Raw genomic sequence first — 20,084 nt, 5'->3', positions numbered from 1 at the left:
ATTTGGGAAGATTTGTGAGCGTCACAGGCTGGGAGATAGGGCTTTCAGCAATAGCAAATGATGAAGATCTTTTCCTGAGGCCCTAAGGGGTTAGGATCCCTCCGGTCACCAGGATGAAACTTGAATTTGAATGGAAAATGGGTCTTTGGAGTGTGGAAGTAGAGTCTGTAGGGTTGGGATGGCTGGCCTCTGAGTTGGCTTCTGGCTGTCCATCTGTGATCCTCAATCCCTTGGTACCCTAGGTCATGTCTTAGGGTTCTCTGTCTGCATGCTTCTCTGTGATGCTCCGACTCTGACTCTAGCTCTGCCTTCCCTACTGGAGGACTAAAAAGAGCGCTGCGTCAATGCTGAGTGGTGATCGGTCAATCACCGTGCATTCGTTAAGAACTCCTTCTGCTCCAGGCCCTGTGCTGGGCACCGAGGGTCTCAAGAATGACATGGGGGAAGGGTAGTGTAGTAGGAAGCCTGGTGGACCCCAGGGGTCTTGGAGGCCCTCTGCTGTAGCCACGCGCCCTTTGATTCCACATCTCTCGGCCTTTGCCCTATGCCAGGCTGCCTCGCTGTTAGCTGGATTCAGGTTGGGGCTCTGCTGTATACTGACCGTGGCCTTGGGCATCATACTCTCCCGTCACACTAGGTGGTTTGTAAGGCCTTTTCTAGCTCTAAATCTTTTGATCCTGGGTTTTTCAGCTGTGAGCACTTTAGGCACATTAACTGATCAGATTTCCTTTTGTGGACCTTGCTGTGGAGTGTGCACCGTCTCCTCTGCCCTCCTTCCCTGCAGAATTGGGCCGAGTGCAGTGCTCAGAGTATGGTCTCTTCTCCTTTCCTTGCCCTCTCCTCCCCCGGCTGCACCCACAACCTGCTCTTTGGAAATTTAATCAGCCTGTGACAACCCTTAGCTCCCTGTTTAAACTAGGAGCAACCTGATGGCCTGTGGGTCCACGTGGTCCTTTTCTGCATCTTATGGAGTTTATTTCAGAAGAAAAGTTAGTGCCATTGCAAGAGCTCCAACCCCCCAGGTAGTAACATTTCTAACATTCAGACAAAGGTTGGTTCTTTCTCAGCCAGGAAGCATTTATTAAGCACCTGCTGTGTGCCAGGCACTGCCCTCCAGTAGCTCGCTATTTAGTGGGTGAGATGTGTATGAACAGTCCCTGTGAGAGCTCCCAGGTGTGACTCAAGGCCACCTTCCATCTTGGAGATCCTGATAGTCTCAAATTGGTGGCAGGGCTTAGAGGGGCTGTCTGGGCAGGGGCCCTTCTAGGAAGCCAGGGGAAAGAGCGCGAATGCGGCGAACTCCAGAGGCTCCCGATGAGCATTCAGAGCTCCTTACAGCCTGGCCGACCGGAGCTGCTCTGAGCTCCTTTACGTGCTTCACGTCCCCAGCCGCACGCTCCTCCTGGCTCTTCTCCAGCCATCGCTCCAGGTTCCCAGCCCTGGGCCCTCCCACGAGCGGCCCCTGGGCCTGGAATGCTCTCCCTAGCCGACCGCCTCCCCTTACGGGAGGCCTTCCCTCTGTTCACTCTTTACCACGTATTTTATAGAGAGCATGTTTCCTCACAGTTGTTGGCATGATTTCTTTCCCACTAGACTGGGAGCTTCTTGAAGGCGGGGATGTTCTTTTACCTTTCTTTGTATCTGCAACACTTAGCACAGTGTCTGGCACAGAGTGGACGTCTGATAAATGTGTGTTGACTGACTGAAGGGGAGCTGAGATTCCCCAGGAGGATTTCGCCAAGTGCTGGGCCTGACCAAGACAGCCCTCCACCAAGGAGGATCCGATGTGAGCCCTTATCTGGGATCAGATGACCATCGACCTCGCACTAGACAGGATCCCAGAGCCCACGGGGTCCCCTTGTTTTACTGAGGAAGAAACTGAGGCCTAGGGTGTTAAGGTCATACAGCTAGAAAGCAGCAGTGGTAGGATCATTAGCGCTCTTCCCTCTGTACCACAATACCTCAGAAGCTCATCGAATCCAGTGCCTTTTTATAGATGAAGAAACTGAGGCCCACACAGGTTAGGTAATGTGGCTAAGATCACATAGCCTAGATTTAAACCTGGATCCAAATCTCATTCTCTGTGCTTACAATCAGTGTGACCTTGGACAGGTCTTTTCTTCCCCTCACCTAGGGCCTCTAAAATGAGGGAGTTTAACCAGACTCTTCATCTGTAAGTCCTCTTCCAGAGTCCAAACCTTTGACCTTGTTACCCAGCTTAATCACAACAAGATCCTCCTTTGAGTTTAGAGATTAAGTCCATGCTCTAAATGGCAGTGACTCCGATGCTCCTGGCAGATGCTGAGCCCTCTTGCCTCCAGGGAGGCATTTGCAGACAGTGCTGGGGGCTCAGGGGAGAGAGCTTCCCCAGGCTCCGTGTCTTTCCCAGTTGGTTCCAGGCATTTTGCTGCAGCAGCGTCCACGTCCCTTTCTCCTGTTTCCCCTCCCACGGGGCTCTGCTCTGACCCCTGACCTCCCAGTCATTCTAGGCATCTGCCCACTAGTTCTGGGAGCTCTGGTGTCAGGTGGCGGGGCAGGCGCTTCTGCCCAGGGCTCTGAGGCGCGGTGCCAAGGACATCTGATTTTGAGCTAAAGGGTTTGGAATTCGGGGTCTCGTAGTAACCCATTATGTGACCTTAGACAAATCACTCTACATGTCAGACCTTCAGTTTCCTGCTCTGTAACATTAATGGTTTAGATTGAATTCAGTTCAGCAAGTTTAGTTTGACAAGTATTGATTAAATATCTGCTATGTGGAAGGCATTGTGTAAGTAGATAGGGAGCCACATGAGAAGCCCTGGGAGAAGAAGGAAGAAGGAGTTGGAAAGAGGGCTTTGCAAAGTCTAGGCGGAATCCACTGTGAAAGACTTGGCTGCTCTGCTCAGTACAGTGATCCGCAATAATTCCAAAGGAGCCACAGTGAGAAGTACTTTCTACCTCCACAGAGAGAGCTGATGAACTCTGAGTGTGGAATGAAGGGGCTTTTTCTCTTTATTCTCCCTGCTGCTGCTTTTTTTTTTTTGGCAGCATGACTAATGTGGGAATATTTTGCATGACTTCATATTGACGTAGTGGATATCATTTCTCAACTTCTCGATAGGGAGAGAGGAAATTGAGGAAGGATGAAAATTTGCAATTGAAAATAAAAATTTCAAATAAAAAAAAGTCCAGCTGACCGTGTGAGCTGAATGGCTGGATTCTGTTCCCTCTTACTCCCCTTGGAAGGCTTTGAGCTGCTTGAAAGGTCTTCATCACCCTCTGTTGTTGAGACTAGCACCTCTGCTGGCCAACTTTACGGTTCCTGGAGTGTGGGCAGCTTAAATGGAAGAATACTGCAGAGGGAGGGAAAAAGTCCTAAGGACAGCACAGGACAGGAGGCAGAAGAAAGAATGCTAGTTCTGTCATTGGCTTTAATTCTGAATAAACTGTACTTGGGAGAACCTTTCTTCCCAGTCCGCACTTGAACACGCACACTCTCTCTCCTCAATTCCCTGCCTACTCCAAAGACTTTATTGTCCCTTCGTTCCATGCGGAAGCCTCAGGAGACATCATGGCCAGACCTCTCAGGTCTGAGAATTCTAGTACTTGCCTGGGGAAGGGCAGAGTGGTGACTGTCAGTAACTCCGTGTGGCCTTGGACAAGAGACTTCACCTCCTGAACACCTCCAGAGAGGAAGAGCCGTCGATTATCATTATCCCCATTTAACAGCTAAGACAACTGAAGCAAGGAGGAACAAAGCTTTTCAGTGCCGATCTGGAGCAGACTCCAGGGTGCGCAGGCTTGGAGTGCAACTGAAATCCTCTAGGCCAGAAGTTCAGAACCTCTTTTGCGTCATGGACTGCTTTGGCGGCTTTTGCGTCATGGTTTTAAATAGAGTAAAATACATAGGCTTACAAAGGAAACCAATTATATGGAAATATCATTATTAAAAAAAACCCAAGTGTGTGGCCCTCAGGATAGGAACCCCTGCTCTAGATTAAGATTCTCTGGTTGTATAAAATAAAAAAGACACAGTGTGACTGAGGTCAAGAACAGCACTCGAGGTCTGCAGTGGGTCTTGAAGCCCATCCACATCTGACCATCCGGCTCAACTCTTGTCCGTGGCTCTTTGTAAATGTTTCACAAGGAGATCCCCCTCCCTCCGCATTCTGCTGCCTTCCTCCTCTTTCTTGACATTGAAGGGTATCAGTGGAATGTGTGGGCTGTCCATTGATGATCTCTCATTCTCTTCACGTGATCGGCCTGATTTGTTCCTGGTAAGACCTTTTTTTGATGATGTGCCTTATGCTTCTCTTGTATAATCCCACATTTGTGATGTCTGCCTGCTCACGCTCGCCATGTACCTCTTTTGTTTCCCTTTGGTGAATAAACCCTCTGCTTCTTTGGAGACTGTAGTAATCATCTGAAGAACATTTATGTGAGAAAGCTAGGCCTTTATTTCAGGGAGAAGCTTGGAGTTCTTAAAAGCCCTGTGTAGTTACCCAAAGGATTGCTTGCCTACTTTCTGCTTCCTCTTCTTCAATGGTCCAGCCTAGTGTCCATCCAAGGTATAGATATATGTGGACCAGCTCTGTGTGTGGTACATCCTAGTTTGACCGCTAGCACTGTCTGCTTGGCATTTCTTGTGTGGGTGATTAGGCTGAACTCATGAGTGGTGCTAGCTTTCTTTTAGGATACTCTCCAATGCTCTGGGGCTGGGTGCAGCCTTCCCCATCTGTGGGGATTCCCTCTTTCATTGGGGCTCTGCACTGGTGCTGCTGTGGCCACACATCCTGAAAACTACTCCCTGGCCTCCCTGGGCCTCCCACGGCCCAGGACATGGGCCATGAATTTGCAGGATGCTCACCTATGCTGATGCTCCCTTGAGGGGCTTGAAAGGCTCCTCAGTGTGGCAGCAAGGTTGGAAATCCAAATACTGGCTCTGCCACTTGCCTCCCTGGGCCTCATTTTCTTCATCTGCAAAACGAGGAGCTTAGATGAGATGGCCTTTGAGATCCCTTCCAGTTCTAGAGCAGGGATGCAGTGAGCCTCTCCTGTGTGATCCTGGGTAAGTCACTTCTCCTCTCTGGGAAGCCTCAATCTCCTCCTCTGTAAAAGGAGGGGGCTCTGATTCCTTTTCACCTTATATCCTCAGATTCTCTAAGATTCCTGTGGAGGCAGCGTAGGATGTGAACCTTGGCCCACTTTGAGTGTCATCCTAAGGAGGGAATTTGCCCCTGTCTTCTCCTCCTCCTTGGTTTTCTGGGGTTTTCTTTGGCCACTTCTGTGGCTGTCATCCCCCAGCTTCAGCCCCTCCCCCTGACTCGCTCTTATTGCCCAGGCTACTGCCAGCCTACCCCTCTCCCAACTTCCAAGTCAGGTGGGTGGGCAGGCAGGCCTACCCTGCCTCTCCCCAGCCTTTGGAACTCGAAGCTGGAGGGGGAAAAAACCTCATGAAACCCATAGCTGTTAGTCGGTAAACTTTTGTTGAGCGCCACCGACTGCGTGCTAAATACAAGCATCCTTAAACATGTCGAGAGAAGAATGAAAATATTCAGTCTCTGAGAGATAATTAAATAGATAATTTCTAACATCAAAAACCTCATACTGGCCACAGAATGAAAATATTCTGCTTGAGAGAGAAAGAACCAAGGATGTAATTTTGTGCCATCAAAGCTGCAGATGTTAGGGAAGAATGAGAATGTTCAGCCAAGCAGAGATGATTTCAGAAGTCTTTTGGAAGACTTATTAAAATCAGCTAATGAGATGATTGTAAGATGAAGGCAGGTGGGTGAGGAAACAGAGCCTCGGGAGCTATGTACGAGAAGCCATGAAGGGCTGACTGGCCTTGCCACCCTTCTAATAGAACATCCCCCACCCTCCATTGAGATGCTGATTTTATGGCACAAGCTAGTGAGAATTCTGATTATTCCTGTGAACTTGTTTTAAAAAATTTTTTGACAACTATATTTCCCTATCATTGGTTTCCTTGGTAATCCTATTTTTTTTTTATTTTATGCACTTAAAAACATGATCCTGAGAAGGGGTTCATAGGCTTCCCCAGACTGCCAGAGAGGGGTCCAGGACACCAAAAAAGGCCAATAATCCCTGCATTTAGGAATTAATTGAAACATTGTAATCATTGCTGTATTTGTATTGTGCTTAATGGTTCACAAAGTACTTTACACTTATTGTTATCTTTAAGCTTCACAACAATTTTGTGAATTAAGTGCTATTATTCCCATTTTACAGATGAGGAAACTGAGGCCGAGAGGTTTAGTGATTTGCCCAGGGTCACACAGTGTCTAAGGCCAGACTTGACCGCAGATCTAACACACTGCCCACTGTACTACCAGGTTGGTGTGCTGTGGTGGAATAAATAGATGGACTTGAGAGTCAAGAACTTGGGTTCTACTAATGCATTGTTGGTGGAGTTGTGAACTGACCCAGCCATTCTGGAGAGCACTTTGGAACTATGCCCAGTGATAGCACTTCTAATAGAAGTCTGTGTCCCAGAGAGATCATAGAAAAGGGAAGAGGAGCCACGTGTACCAAAGTATTCATGGCAGCTCTTGTTGTGGTGGCCAAGAACTGGAAATGAGGGGATGCCCGTCCATTGGGGAATGGCTGAACAAGTTGTGGTTGGTGTATGACTGTGACGGAATACTACTGTGCTATAAGAAATAGTGAGCAGGACGCTGTCAGAAAAACCCGGAAGGACTTGTACGGACTGATGCTGAGTGAAGTGAGCAGAACCAGGAGAACGAACATCACACACAGCAACAGCCACGCTGTGCGATGACTAACACTGACAGGCTTAGTTAGCCCTTCTCAGCAATGCAAGGACCTAAGACGGTTACGCACATCATGAGAAAGAACTGGGGAGTCTGAATGCAGATCGAAGAAGTCTGTTATCTCTCTCTCTTTTTTCTTTCTTTCTTGTGGTTTTTCCCTTTGGTTCTGATTCTTCTTTACAACAAGACTAATGTGGAAATATGTTCAATATGATTGTACATGTATGGCCTATATCAGATTGCATGCTATCTTGGGGAGGGAGAAAAAAATTTGGAACTCAAAATCTTAAAAAAGTGAATGTTAAAAACTATCTTTATATGTAATTAGAAAAATAAAATACTTTTCCTTTTTTTGGTGAGGCAGTTGGGGTTAAGTGACTTGCCCCGGGTCACACAGCTAGTAAGTGTCAAATGTTTGGTTTAAGGCCAGATTTGAGGTCAGGCCCTTTCTTGTTTTGTCCTTTCTTTTTATATTGTTATAGTCATTGTGTGCATCATTTTCTTGACTTGGCCTATTTTACTTTACATTTGTTCATGTATTTCCATGTTTTTTTCTGTATTAATCCTGTCCATTATTATTATATATCCATTATTATTTATAGCACAATAATCCACTACATTCATGTAATATAATTTGCTTAGTCATTTGTCAATTTATGGGAATCTGCTTTTTTTCTATTTCTGTACTTCCGTGAAAAAAAAGTTTACATAAACATTTTATCAAAAAAAATAGTAGTGGAGCAGCTAGGTGGCACAGTGGATAGAGCACCGGCCTTGGATTCAGGAAGACCTGAGTACCAATCCAGCCTCAGACATATAACACTTACTAGCTGTGTGATCCTGGGCAAGTCACTTAACCTTATTGCCTAGCCCCCCCCATAGGTCTTTTTCCCTTTTTTTTTAATCTCTTTGAGATACAGACCTAGTAGTGGTATTGCTGGGTCAAAGGGCATGCCCAGTTTGATAGCCCTTTGGGCACAGTGCCAGATTGCTCTCCAGAATGGTTGTATCAATTCACAACTTCACCAGAAGTACGTTATTATCCCAGTTTTTTCACATTCCCTCCAACATTTGCTATTTTTTTTCTGTCATATTGGTCAATCGGATAAGTGTGAGGTGGCACATCAGAGTTGTTTTAATTTGCGTTTCTCTAATCGTTAGTGATTTAGAGCGTTTTTTCATATGACTATAGATAGCTTTGGTTTCTTTGTATGAAAACTGCCTGTTCATAGCCTTTGACCGTTTATCAGTTGGGGACCTCCCATGTATTCTTAAGCGCTGTTTTTGGACCATGTAATGCCTCCTTTCTCCGTCGTGTTGTAGGCCCCTAATGAAAAAGGTTGTATATTTTTTTATCTTCTTTGTTTGCTCGCTGTGTGGCTCAGCCTCCTGCGGCCCCTAGGCTGCTGCTGGCAGACAGCTCCCCTCTCCATCTGAGTCAGAGAAGCGCCAGCCTTTGAAGGGGGGTGGTTTCTTGGGCTAGTGCCTCCATCCAATAGGAGATAGCATTACTTCCTTCTCAAAAACAGCGAATTGCCTGTGATTGAGTATCTAGGCTAGAGATAGCTTAGTGCAAGGGATCCCAGAACGGCCAGAGGTGTGGATTTGGAGCCCACAAACATTTGGCTCACATTTAAGCCCTGCTTCTCTGTACTTTCTTGGTTCTTTTTCCTGGTTTCAGTGCTGCCTGGGGAATTCGGGCCCAGAGAGCTCGCCTTCTTCTTCTCTTTTCCCTTCATTTCTTTCCTTCCGAGACAGGCAAATCAACAAGGCTTTATGAAGCGCTTGCTATGCACTGGGCCCTGTGCTAAATGCTGGGGGTACAAAGAAAGGCAGAAGACATTCACTGACCTCTTTAGGTTAGAGACAGCGCATACATGTAGAAACAGGGCAGTAGAGCTGCAGTAGCTGGGAAAGGTCATTTGAGGTGAGTCTGGAAGGGAATGAGAAGCCAAGGTGAGAAGGGAACCCGTTCCAGGCCTGGGAGAGAATGAGTGTAAAGGCCCAGAGGTGGCAGGAGTTAGAGCACCGGCCGTCCACGAGGGCAGGTGTGCTGCAGTGTGTCCCCGGCGTCTGCAGGGCCCAGCGGAGTCACCACTGAGTAAATGTTTGCAGTTAAAGTTCACCCCGCCCCCACCAGAGGGAGGTCTCCTTCTCTTGAGAAGAGGGGATCCCGTGTGACAGTGTTGGTACAGACGAGAAAGGGGCCTCATCTCACCTGTCACACCAGGGCTCTGTAACAGGGTCAGAGAACCCTTTGAACATCACAAGTCAGTCTGTTGGCTGACTTTGAGCCAGCCACTTTTTTAGATGTCAGACTGAGCCTGTAGATTAGATGCTTTTTCCTCCCTCCTGTCAGTATCTTTCTTAGAATATAATAATATCAGTACTATAATTGTTGAGTCACAAGCTGTTTTTGTAATTCTTGTATGATCCTGTGCGGATTGTGTACTTAAAAGGAAGGAGCGAGTTTGGTCAAGAATAGCTCTGGAAGATTCCAGCTGGGAGAGGAGCTAGAGAGTTAACAAGTGGGGTGTTTTGGGGTTTTTTTGGTGAGGCAGTTGGGGTTAAGTGACCTGCCCAGGGTCACACAGCTAGTAAGTGTCAAGTGTCTGGTCTGATATTGGATTTGAACTCAGGTCCTCCTGACTCCAGGGCTGGTGCTCTATCCACTTCGCCACGTAGCTGCCCCAGAGAGCTAAGAAGTTTTGAACCCACATTGAGAGCAGGAGCTTTCTTGGTTGGTGCTGAGTGTGAGCCCTTTGCTTACTGTATTGCCCGTCTGATGGCATTCTCAGCCCCATCTCTGTCCCTTCCTTCTGTACCCACACACAAGGGCTGACTTTCCTGGTGTCCACAGCTCTTAGGGCAGTAGATGCCAAGTGAACACTTTCCCCGAGGGAAGGTGACCTCTCTCTTTCTCCATAGGTCGCACCTATGCTCAGAACTCACTTATGTACTTATCTCATTTCCCTCCATCTTAGTTGTTCAACACTTTGGCCTTCATCCCTTCAGTGTGCAGGCTCCTGAAGGTCAGGGCCTGTGTGGTATCTAGCGTTGCACCCCGAGCACTTAGCATAGGGCCTTGCCCGGAGTTGGTGCTTTGTAAATGTGGGTTGTTGAGCTGCCTTGAGAAGGAAAGTCATGTGGTTAGGGAGAACATTAACCCCTGCTGTAATGTGAACATATAGCTTTGACCCAAGCTCACGTTGTTGTCGGTCAGTCATTTTCAGTCATGTCTGATTCTTTGTGACCCCATTTGGGGTTTTCTTGGCAAAGACACTAGAGTGATTTGCCATGTCCTTTTCCAGCCCATTTTACAAATGAGGAAACTGAGGGAACAGAGTTAAGTGACTTGCCCAGGGTCATATAGCTAGTAAGTGTCTGGAGATAGATTTGAACTCATTCTAAGCCCTGTGCTCTATCCACTGCACCATCTAGCTGCCCATCTCATCTTGGAGGCCTACTGAAATGCTGCTTGCAGATGAATACTTCCTGGCACCTTGGGTCCCTAGAGACATGGTGTTTCTGGGTGCCAGGCAGGGAGCAGCTTGCCCTCCTGCTGCCACAGACCACCGCCCCTTCCTGTCTCACTGGGCTGGTGCCAGGGAACAGTAGCTTCTTCCTCCCATCCCCAGGCCCCTTCCTCAGCAGAAGTTCTCAGAGTTGTATTTTTACATCATACTCATTTCCAGCTCTGCTGCCACCCTGACTTCCATCTTCCATTGTAACAAACCAGGTGGCCCTAGGTGACAGTGAATGGGACTTTGTGCATCTGTGGTCTCCACCTCTCCACTCCTGCAGCAGGCAGTTGCCACCTCTCTCCCTCACTCCCTTCTACCTGTTAGTCCTTGCACCACCTTGCTTCAGCTTGTGGCCATTCTGGGTGTGGGTTCCGCATGCTTTACCTTGTGTGGATTCCAACAGGTCTTCCCATGTTTCTCTGACTTCTTCATAGTTGTAGTTTCTTAGATTGCAGGCGTATTCCAGTATGTTAATGTCTCTAATCAGGAGACACCTGCTTTTTTTTCTAGTTCTTTGCTACAATAAGGAGAATTGCCATGAATATTTTGGTATACCTGGGACCTCTCTTTCTGCCTGTACCTTCCCTGAGGGCATGTGCCCAGCATCCTTAGTGGAAACATGCTCCATCCTGCTTGCCCTTAATGACCCCGCCAGAGAAAAACCGTGGCACCAGGCCACCCTACTGTTTTCCATTACTTCTCCATAAGGATTTAGCCTGAGATTTATTGAAGCATGCATGTTTAAACCAATCCACTGGTTCTCCTTGAAATGCTGTAGATTTCAGCCCAACAGTGATTTCTAATTAGATCTTCATTAGAATTATCGAGATAGTACTTGTCAACCTCCTTGCCCTTCCGCAGTGAAAGATGCCTTTAATGATTGGAGGTGTTAGGCCGTGCCTCTTGCTTTTCCTCAAGTAATAATTTTAATTACAAGGATAATTATTTTTTGTGCTACTAGGGCCAACCTCCAAGGAGCACATAGTCCAGTGCAAGCAAAGGGGGAAAAAAATGATGTTATAGCAGAAAGGGGCAGCTAGGAGGCGCCATAGTGGAGAGAGTACTGGAACTCAAGTCAGGAAGACTCATCTTCCACGGGGTTCAGATGTGACCTGAGACACCTAATTAGGCTGTGTGACCCTGGGCAAGTCACTTAACTAACCCTGTTTGCCTCAGTTCTTCATCTGTAAAATGAGCTATGGAAGGAAATGGCAAACCACTCCAGTATCTTTGACAAGAAAATTCCACATGGGGCCATGAAGAGTCGGACATGACTGAAATAACTGAACAATAGAAAAATAGAGGGAAAAGTACTAGATTGGCAGTCAATGGACCTGAGTTTGAATTCTGGGTTTGCTGCTGTGGAAATGTGGTTGGGAAGTGTTGCTTCTGCACAGGGTGATGAGTAGCTGTTGGGGTATTGACAGCTGTTGGCTGTTGACAAGGAAATGTGGGAATGGGAAATGTAATTAGGAGCAAAAATTCAGTGGGAAGATTAGGCGCTTCAGATAGTCTGTAAGCTCTGTAGTAGCCAGCCTATGGGAAATCAGAGGAGGGCCTTGCATTTCAGGTTAGGGAATAAAAGGCTGTACTTTCCTGCCTCAAGGGTGTGCCCACACATGGGACACTCTCCGTGCTAGGCCCTTCATAAAAAGGTGTTTTTGTTTTTTTTTTCCTGGTTCACTAATGGCTTTGTAGAACTTTTATTGCAAATACTACCAATGCAATTGTGAGCAAATCACTTAATTTCCTTGTGCCTTTGTTTCCTCTTTTGTCGAATGAAGAGCATGGAATATATAATTTCATAAGGTCTCTTCCAACCCTCATAGTCTGTGTTCTGTGTTCTGAGGACCCTTTCAGCTCTGACAGTCTGCATTCTGAAGTCCCTTCTAATACTGACATTTTGTGTTCTAACTAGATCCCGTGTCTATTTCAGCTCAGTTATTTTGTGACTTAGTTCCTCTCATAACATTGATTCTAGGCTCATTACCATCACCACACGCTCTAGTTTGTCAGTGGCCTTTTGAAATGTGGTACCTAGAATTAAACTCAGTAGTCCAAATGCAGAGCCCCATGACCTCCAGCACTTCTCTGACTGCCCTAGCCCAAAGTGATAGCTTGGATTTCTGAACTCCTAGCAGCTGGTATCTGTGGCTCTTATCTGACCCTTGCCCTATGCCTTTATTTCTTGCAGCTGCAAAGGAAGAGCTAGACCTTAGACAAATGGGTCCCATAGTCTCTTCTCAGAGATACCCATATGTGAACTTTTTTTTTGTTTTTCACATCGGATTGAGAAAATTTTCAAAAGCGTATGAGGGTAGTATAGAGTTGGGAGTAGTTGAAATATTCCAGGAGTGAGCAACATAGTAACAAGATGTAGTGACAGCAGATTGAGCAGCTGCTTTCTGTTGTTTTGCCTAGAGAGAGCAAAGTTTTAATGTTGTGCGATGACTAACTTTGATAGATTTAGCCCTTCTCAGAAATACAAGGATCTAAGACATCTCCAAAGGCCTTGTGATGGCGAATGCTATCCACATCCAGAGAAAGAACTATAGAGTCTGAATGCAGGTCAAAGCAGACTATTTGATATTTTTTTCTTCTGTTGTGTTTTGTTTCCTCTTTCTGATGGTTCCTCCTGTTGGTTCTAATTCTTTCTTACAACATCACTAATGTGAAAATATGTTTAATAGGAATGTGTGTGTATAGCCTAGATCAGATTGTGTTCCATCTTGGGGAGGGAGGTGGAGAAAAATTTTAAACTCAAAAGCTTATGGAAGTGATTGTTGACAATTCAAAATAAATTAATTAAAATGAAATGAAATGAAATGAAAAAAAGAAAGCAAATTTTTCCATGGGAAGGATAAGGTAGCAGTTTCTAATCTACCCATAGCCCCTTGAAGTAATACTAAGTTCTAGAATAGGAATTCTTAGCCTTTTTTGTGTCCTGATTCCTTTTGGTAGTCTGCTAAAGCCTATGGACCTCTTCTTAGAAGACTGGTTTGCTGCCTACATTCATAATTGAAGGAAATGCTTAATTTCAGTTAGGAGTTAATGAGAATAAAGATATAATTTTTTTTCCTATCCAAGTTCATAGATCCCCTGAAATCTGTTTACAGACTCTTTGGAGGTGTGTAGACCCCATGTTAAGAGCTCCTGCCCTACAATTTGGAACTATGCCCAAAGGGCTATAAAAATGTGCATACCCTTTAACCCAGCCATAGCACTTCTAGGGCTTTATCCCAAAGAGATCATAAAAATGGGAAAATAACCCACATGTACAAAATATTTATAGCAGCTCTATATGTGGTGGCAAAGAATTGGAAATTGAGAGGATGTCCATCAGTTGGGGAATGGCTGAGCAAGTTGTGATGTATGAATGTAATGGAATGCTATTGTGCTGTAAGAAATGATGAGCAGGCAGACTTGAAAAAAACCTGGAAAGACTTAACATGAACTGATGCTGAGTGAAGTGAGCAGAACCAGGAGAACGTTGGACATAGTAATAGCCACATCGTGTGATGACTAACTTTGATAGACTTAGTTCTTCTCAGCAATGTAAGGATCTAAGATATCTCCAAAAATCTCATGATGGAAAATATTATTTACATCCAGAGAAAGAACTATAGAGTTTGAATGCAGATCGAAGCATACTATTTACTCTTCTTTTCTCTACTGTTTTGTTTTGTTTCTTCTTTCTTGTGGTTCCTCCTATTAGTTCTAATTCTTCTTCGTAACATGACTAATGTGAAAATATATTTAATAGGAATGTATATGTAGAGCCCATATCAGATTGCGTGCCATCTTGGGGGGGGGGATTTAAAACTCAAAAGCTTATGGAAGTGAATGTTGAAAACTAAAAATAAATAAATTTTAAAAAAAAGAACTCCTGCTCTAGAAATAAAACAGAAAAAGATAAGGCTGGAATCCTTTTTTCACAGTGGTGATCTCCCTGAGGGCAGGGACCATGTCCTATATACGTGTGTGTGTGTGTGTGTGTGTGTGTGTGTGTGTGTGTGTGTGTGTCTCTCTCTCTCTCTCTGTGTGAATGTATGCATATGTGTGTATATATATATATGTGTGTATATATACATATATATATGCATATATGTGTATGTGTGTTTCCTATATCTGTAGCATCAGTGCCTAGGAAAAGACCTTGTAAAGAATTAGTGCTAGGTAGCATAGTGGATAGAGCACCAGGCCTGAAGTCAGGAAGATTCATCTATCTGAGTTCAAATCTGGCCTCAGACATTTACTAGCCATTCCCTAATCCCCTTAACTGTCCATGTTCTCTCCTTCCTCAGATTCTTTTATGTTACATCCTCTGGGACAGTATAAGCTTTTTGAGCGCAGGGGTTATTTTTCTTTTTTTTTTTTAAAGGCATTTGGGGCTAAGTGACTTGTCCAGAGTCACACAACTAGTAAGTGTTATGTGTCTGAGGCTGGATTTGAACTCAGGTCCTCCTGACTCCAGGGCCGGTGCTCTATCCATTGCCCCACCTAGCTGCCCCTTTTTCTTTGTTTCTCTAGCATAATGTTTTCTATTAGAAGGCACTTAGTAAACATTTGCTGGGTTTATTTGAGTTGAAGTGGATTCTTTTCTTCCTCCTTTCTCTTTCCCTTCAGAAATGCTATTCCAGCTTTTTTTCCACCTTTCTAAAAAATAAGAAATGCAGGGTCAGGAAAGGGGCATACTGGTTTGGAAACACATTTGGCCTCTTTCTTCTTTTTTTTTTTTTTGGTGAGGCAGTTGGGGTTAAGTGACTTGCCCAGGGTCACACAGCTAGTTAAGGGTCAAGTGTCTGAGGCAGGATTTGAACTCAAGTTCTCCTGACTCCAAGGCTGGATCTCTATCCACTGAATCACCTAGCTGCCGCTTCATTTGGCCTCTTTTCAAAGGCTCACGGTGACTTTGGTGAAGGCTAGAGAAAGCGTTTGGGGATAATTTGGATAACAAAAAATGAAAAAGGTTTTTCACAAAACCAATGCAGTTAAAATTAGAAGGGAAACTGTAAACTTGGAAATAACTTTTGTGTAAAGCTTTTCTGATAAAGGTTTTATATCCAAGGTATTTAAGGAACTGATGGTAAAAACAAGAGCCATTTCCCAGTAGATAAATTGGACAAATGATATGAGCAGGCAATTTTTGAAGGAAGAAATCCAAACATATGGAAAAATCACTAATTAGAGAAATGCAAATTAAAATAACTCTAGAGTTCTGCCACAGCCTTCAGATTGGCACAGATGACAAAAAGGGAAAATGACGTTTGTTGGAGGGTCTGTGAGAGGTTAGGCAGACTGCTGGTGGAACTTGAATTGGTCTAGCCATTCTTGAAAGCATTTGGAACTGTGCTTCAGAAGTCCTGAATCTGCATACCCAGTAGCACAAATACTAGGCACCTACGTCAGAGAGATCAAAGAGAGGAAAGTGACCTATAGGTATGAGAAGATTGATAGCGTCTGTCTTTGTTATGGCAAAGAGCTTGAAGCCACAGCAATGTCTATTAATTGGGGAACGGTTGAACAAATTATGGCACAAAAAAGTTATGGAATGTTATTGTACCATATGAAATGATGAAGGAGATAGTTTCAGAGAAACTTGAGGACACTTGTGTGAATTGATACAGAGTGAGTGAGACATTGGAAAGGCAAACCACCTTGAAAGACTTCAGAACTCTGATGTGCAGTGACCAGCCCTGGTTCCAGAGGACTGGTAAGGAACCATGCTACCCCCTGCTGAGAAATAGGGGATGGCCTAAGACCTTTTCTAAACGCAGCCAGTTTGGGAATTTGTTTTGCCTGAGTATCAGTGTTGTTACAATAGTTTTATTTTTCCTCTTTCCCAATTTGGGGGATAAACTAGGGAGGAAAAGGGAAGGTAAGGGTAGGGGAGTTAAAAAGAAAGAAAAGTGGGCCATTAAAACATGGTTTGAAATACACAGAAGAGAACAAAAGGAAATCCAGAAGGAATCACAGGCTAATGGGACAGCTTTGAAAATAACATGCTGAATTACAATCCATCTTGTCAACTGGCAATCACAACTTCACAAAACTTACTTGAAAACTAGGTGTATTTATTACAAGAGAAGCAAATGTGTGTGGAACTCAAAGAATTCATAATCCATACAGAAGTTTACATTTTTATAACAGCAGGACAAAAGGAGGAGGAGATACCAGAAATCTCTACCGAAAGGGGTGTGGCATGAGAGGGGGAAAGGTACAGTAAAGGTGGGAAAGGGAAAGAACCCCTCCTGAAGGGGAGGAGCAAAAGCCACATTCTTTCCCCTTGGGAGCTGCTAGACCATGAAGATAGGATGGTCTGCTTATCTACAAGAGTCTCAGCTGCACAAGCAGTTTCTGAGCCCAGCACAGACTGACTGGTACCTGTTTTGATTCCCAAGGACCCACAGGGAGTCCAGCTTGGGGTACAAACAACACATTTATGTCAGCTTAGAGCGGAGTTTCATTTTGATACATTCAGGGCATCCTGCTTGCTCTGGGTTCAGTGTTTCTGAAAAAATATGGCAACTCAAAAAGACAAATTCAGGGGATCCCTTGGTAGTCCTTAGCAACCCTCAACTTTTGTTTGGGTAACATTCCTAAAAAACCCTTGCAAAAGACAAAAACTACAAATGTTGATACATTGAACCTATGGGAAGTAGGGGTTAGATTCCTGTGACTACCAAAAACTAATCTTTCACTAGAGATTCCTGTAAATACTTTTCTGTATGTAATTCTTTATGACGAAACATTAATTCTGATTACACGCACTTTTCCTAACACAGTAACAGTGAAATAACCCATAAGATGCAGTTCACAAAATAAAATTGGTAACATACGAAACATTTTTTTACTGGGCAGCGAGGTGGTACAGTGGATAGAGCCCCGGCCCTGGAGTCAGGAGGTCCTGAGTTCAAATCCGGCCTCAGACACATAACACTCACTAGTTGTGTGACCCTGGGCAAGTCACTTAACCCTGATTGCCTCATGCAAAACAAAAATCAAAACCAAAAAACCCCCACTTTTTAATTGCTGGTTATTCCCTAAAACTTTGTGGCCTTTTGTGTAAATATCTCAAAGGAAAGGTTGATTTCAGACAGTATTAACTTTTCATAACACGTGAAATCTGCAGTACCGTAAGTATTGTACAGCAAGTAAGAGGCTTAAAGCTGAAGCACTTTTACCCTGAGTCTTGTCTTCTGCCGTGGCGGGCAGCGGCGGGCGTTGTACTGTATACCGAGCTATAAACTTGTTGACACCAAGCTGGCCTGTGGCTGACAACGACCGCAGGGGGCCCAGGCTCAGAGTTTGCCTAACATTTTTCTTTTTTCACTAAGCCACGTCACCGACTTTACACATTATTGACTTGCACGATGCTCTGGGGGCATGATCACAGCACAAAACTTGAGTTTTAAAGACAAACAGTGAAAGTACTCGACAAATATAGGAGAGCTTTTTATAGTGATAGGGGGAACAAGACCAGTGAAGCGTCTAGTAGGACACCAGCTGCTCCACAAATTTGCATCTCAGCAAATCCCTTCATCTCTCTGGGCCTCAGTTTCCTCATCAGTAAAATAGATGGCTTCTTAAGGTCCCATTCAGCTCCAAGCCTGTGATGTTATGATCCTGAGTCAAGCCTTGTTTCCAGTTTGGGTGTCTGGTCTGTCTGTGTCTGACCCTCTGCAGCTTGTGCTGACTCTCCGTGGGAAGGGAGGCCTTCCTGCCCCCTTATCCCAGGTCTCATCCTCAAATGCCACTTCTTCTAAGAGGCCTTCCCTGACCCCTGTGGACAACTGCTCCCCCTTCTACTCTGCCCCCCCCCGCTCCGCAACACCCTTTTCTCTCTTAAGCCTCCCCTAGTGCTTTGTTTTGTACTATATTATTATTAATTATTATGCCTATGTTATGGTTCTCTGTCTGCCCCTCAGTGGTCACTGAGCCCTAGGAAAAGAGAGACTAAAGCTTATATGGATTTGTTTCCCCCAGCTTAGGGCCCTGCCTACAGAAGGCTTAATGTGTTTTTGGATGAGTGTCTTGACTCACTTTCGGCAGTGCTGCAGGCCCTGAAGGACCTAAGCCATCTCCCTTCTTTGCCAGGCCGTAGGATCCCTCAGTTATCCGGTGCGTTTTTTCACAGGCCCTTGCTCTCACCTAATGCTCTTCTCCTTCCGCCCCACCTACATCGCCTTCATTGTCGCATGCTCCTCGGCAGGCCTCTCTGGCTCCCTCTCCTCAGCTCTCCTCCTTCCTGCCTCGTTGCTGTTTGTCTTCTTTTCCTAGGAATTTAAAGCAGTCCCCTGGTGTAGTGGAAGGAGCCCAGGACCAGGAATCAAGAGACATAGGAAGGAAGGCGGGCGGCCGCCAGGCCTGGAGTCAGGAAGACTCGTCTTCTGAGTTCACATCTAGCTGGGTGACCCTGGGCAAGTCACTTCACCTTGTTTACCTCAGTTTCCTCATCTGTAAAATAAGCTGGAGAAGAAGATGGCCAACCGCTCCAGTGTCTCTGCCAAAAACATCCCCAATGAGGTCACAAAGAGCTAGACACTTCTGAGCGACAGCAGGAAGAAAAGAAGTCTACGTTCACTGTCTACTGTGTGCCCGGCACTTCAGCAGCATGATCGCATTCGATCCTCACACTAACTGGGAAGCGGGTGCTGTTACGGTTCCCGTTTACGGTGGAGGAAACTGAAGAGAACTGAAGTGAAGTGAGCTGTCCAGGGTTGGTGCCTGAGGCCGAGTCTGACCCCAGGCCCTGCGATCTGTGCCCTGCCCCCGGGGCTCTCGTATTGGCCCTGCTGTCCCTGCTTTTGTGACCTGGTCCCCAGCAGTCACGGTTACGGGGCGGGGAAGGGGTCTTCCTCTGTGCTCTGTCACTGCTCTCCATGACTCGTCTCCTGCCTGTTCTCCTGCTGCAGACTTGGCCGAGTGTAAGCTGGTCTCCTTCCCTGTCGCCATCTACAAAGTGCTCCGGAATGTCGTCAGGCACATTCAGTTCATCAACCTGTCCAACAATGAGCTCCGTTCCCTCACCAACAAATTCATGACTACGTTCAGCCAGCTCCGAGGTAGGTGCCCTGGCGTCGAGGTCGGGAAGTGGGGGGATCTGGATCTCTGTTCAGCTCTCTGCTCCTGGGCTAGCACACAGGGAGCTCCAGTGTCCCGGGCCAGGGTTCAAATCCTGCCTCCACTGCCTTCCAGCTCAGTGACCTTGGGTGTGTCACTTCAATCAGTCTATCAGTCAGCATTTTTAAAAATTATTTTTATTTTGTCAAATATTTCCCAACCCCATGTAAAAAAATTTGACAATCATTTTTTTAAAATTCGAGTTCCAAATTCTCCCCCACCCCGCCCCCCCCACTTCCCGTCAGAAGGCAAGCAGTTTGTCAGTCCTCGAACTTCACTTTCCTGGGCTATCAAGTGGTGGGGTTGGATTCCATGGCCTGTGAGGTCCCTTCAGACTTTCAGACTCTGTCTGATTCTGTGAATATGGTCTCTAGAACAAGGCTGGGGTGGGGGGAGGCAGCCAGCCCCAGGGGGATGGGACAGGGAGGACTACAGGTTGATCATATGTGGACTATGGGAGCTCACTGTCAGCCCCCCCTGCCTCCCAGCTTACAAAGCACTTTAGCGTTTTACTTCATTTGATCCTCACAACAGCTTTGAGAAGTAGGTGCTGTTATCATCCTCATTTTGCAGGTAGGTTCAGTATCCTGCCGGGGTCACCCAGCCAGTGACCACATGTCAGCTGTCGTGACCCCTCACTCCTCAGGTTGGCACCCCTACAGCT

The 20,084-nt window shown here is 45.8% G+C and overlaps 1 protein-coding gene across 14 annotated transcripts in view; it reads left to right on the top strand.

The window, feature by feature from the left end:
- The window catches only part of LRRC20 (leucine rich repeat containing 20), a 96,400-nt gene that overhangs the window by 18,482 nt on the left and 57,834 nt on the right, over positions 1-20,084 (top strand). For 11 of the 14 annotated variants that reach the window (XR_002322152.2, XR_002322150.2, XR_002322151.2 and 8 more), the window contains one exon: positions 19,213-19,362. The exons of 2 other annotated variants lie outside the window; for them this stretch is intronic. Coding sequence is in view for 8 of the 12 variants with exons in the window: in XM_020975169.2 (XP_020830828.1) it covers positions 19,213-19,362 (150 nt within the window). In the remaining 4 variants the exon portion in view is untranslated. Of the gene's footprint in view, positions 1-19,212; positions 19,363-20,084 lie in introns of those variants that run through there. One more of the 14 variants, XM_078150758.1, reaches the window with a different exon arrangement.

The sequence above is a fragment of the Phascolarctos cinereus genome, unplaced genomic scaffold (genome assembly GCF_003287225.1).
Source record: "Phascolarctos cinereus isolate Bilbo 61053 unplaced genomic scaffold, phaCin_HiC Scaffold_3;HRSCAF=262, whole genome shotgun sequence".
NCBI lineage: Eukaryota > Metazoa > Chordata > Mammalia > Diprotodontia > Phascolarctidae > Phascolarctos > Phascolarctos cinereus.
This window is presented reverse-complemented; position numbering and strand designations above follow the sequence as displayed.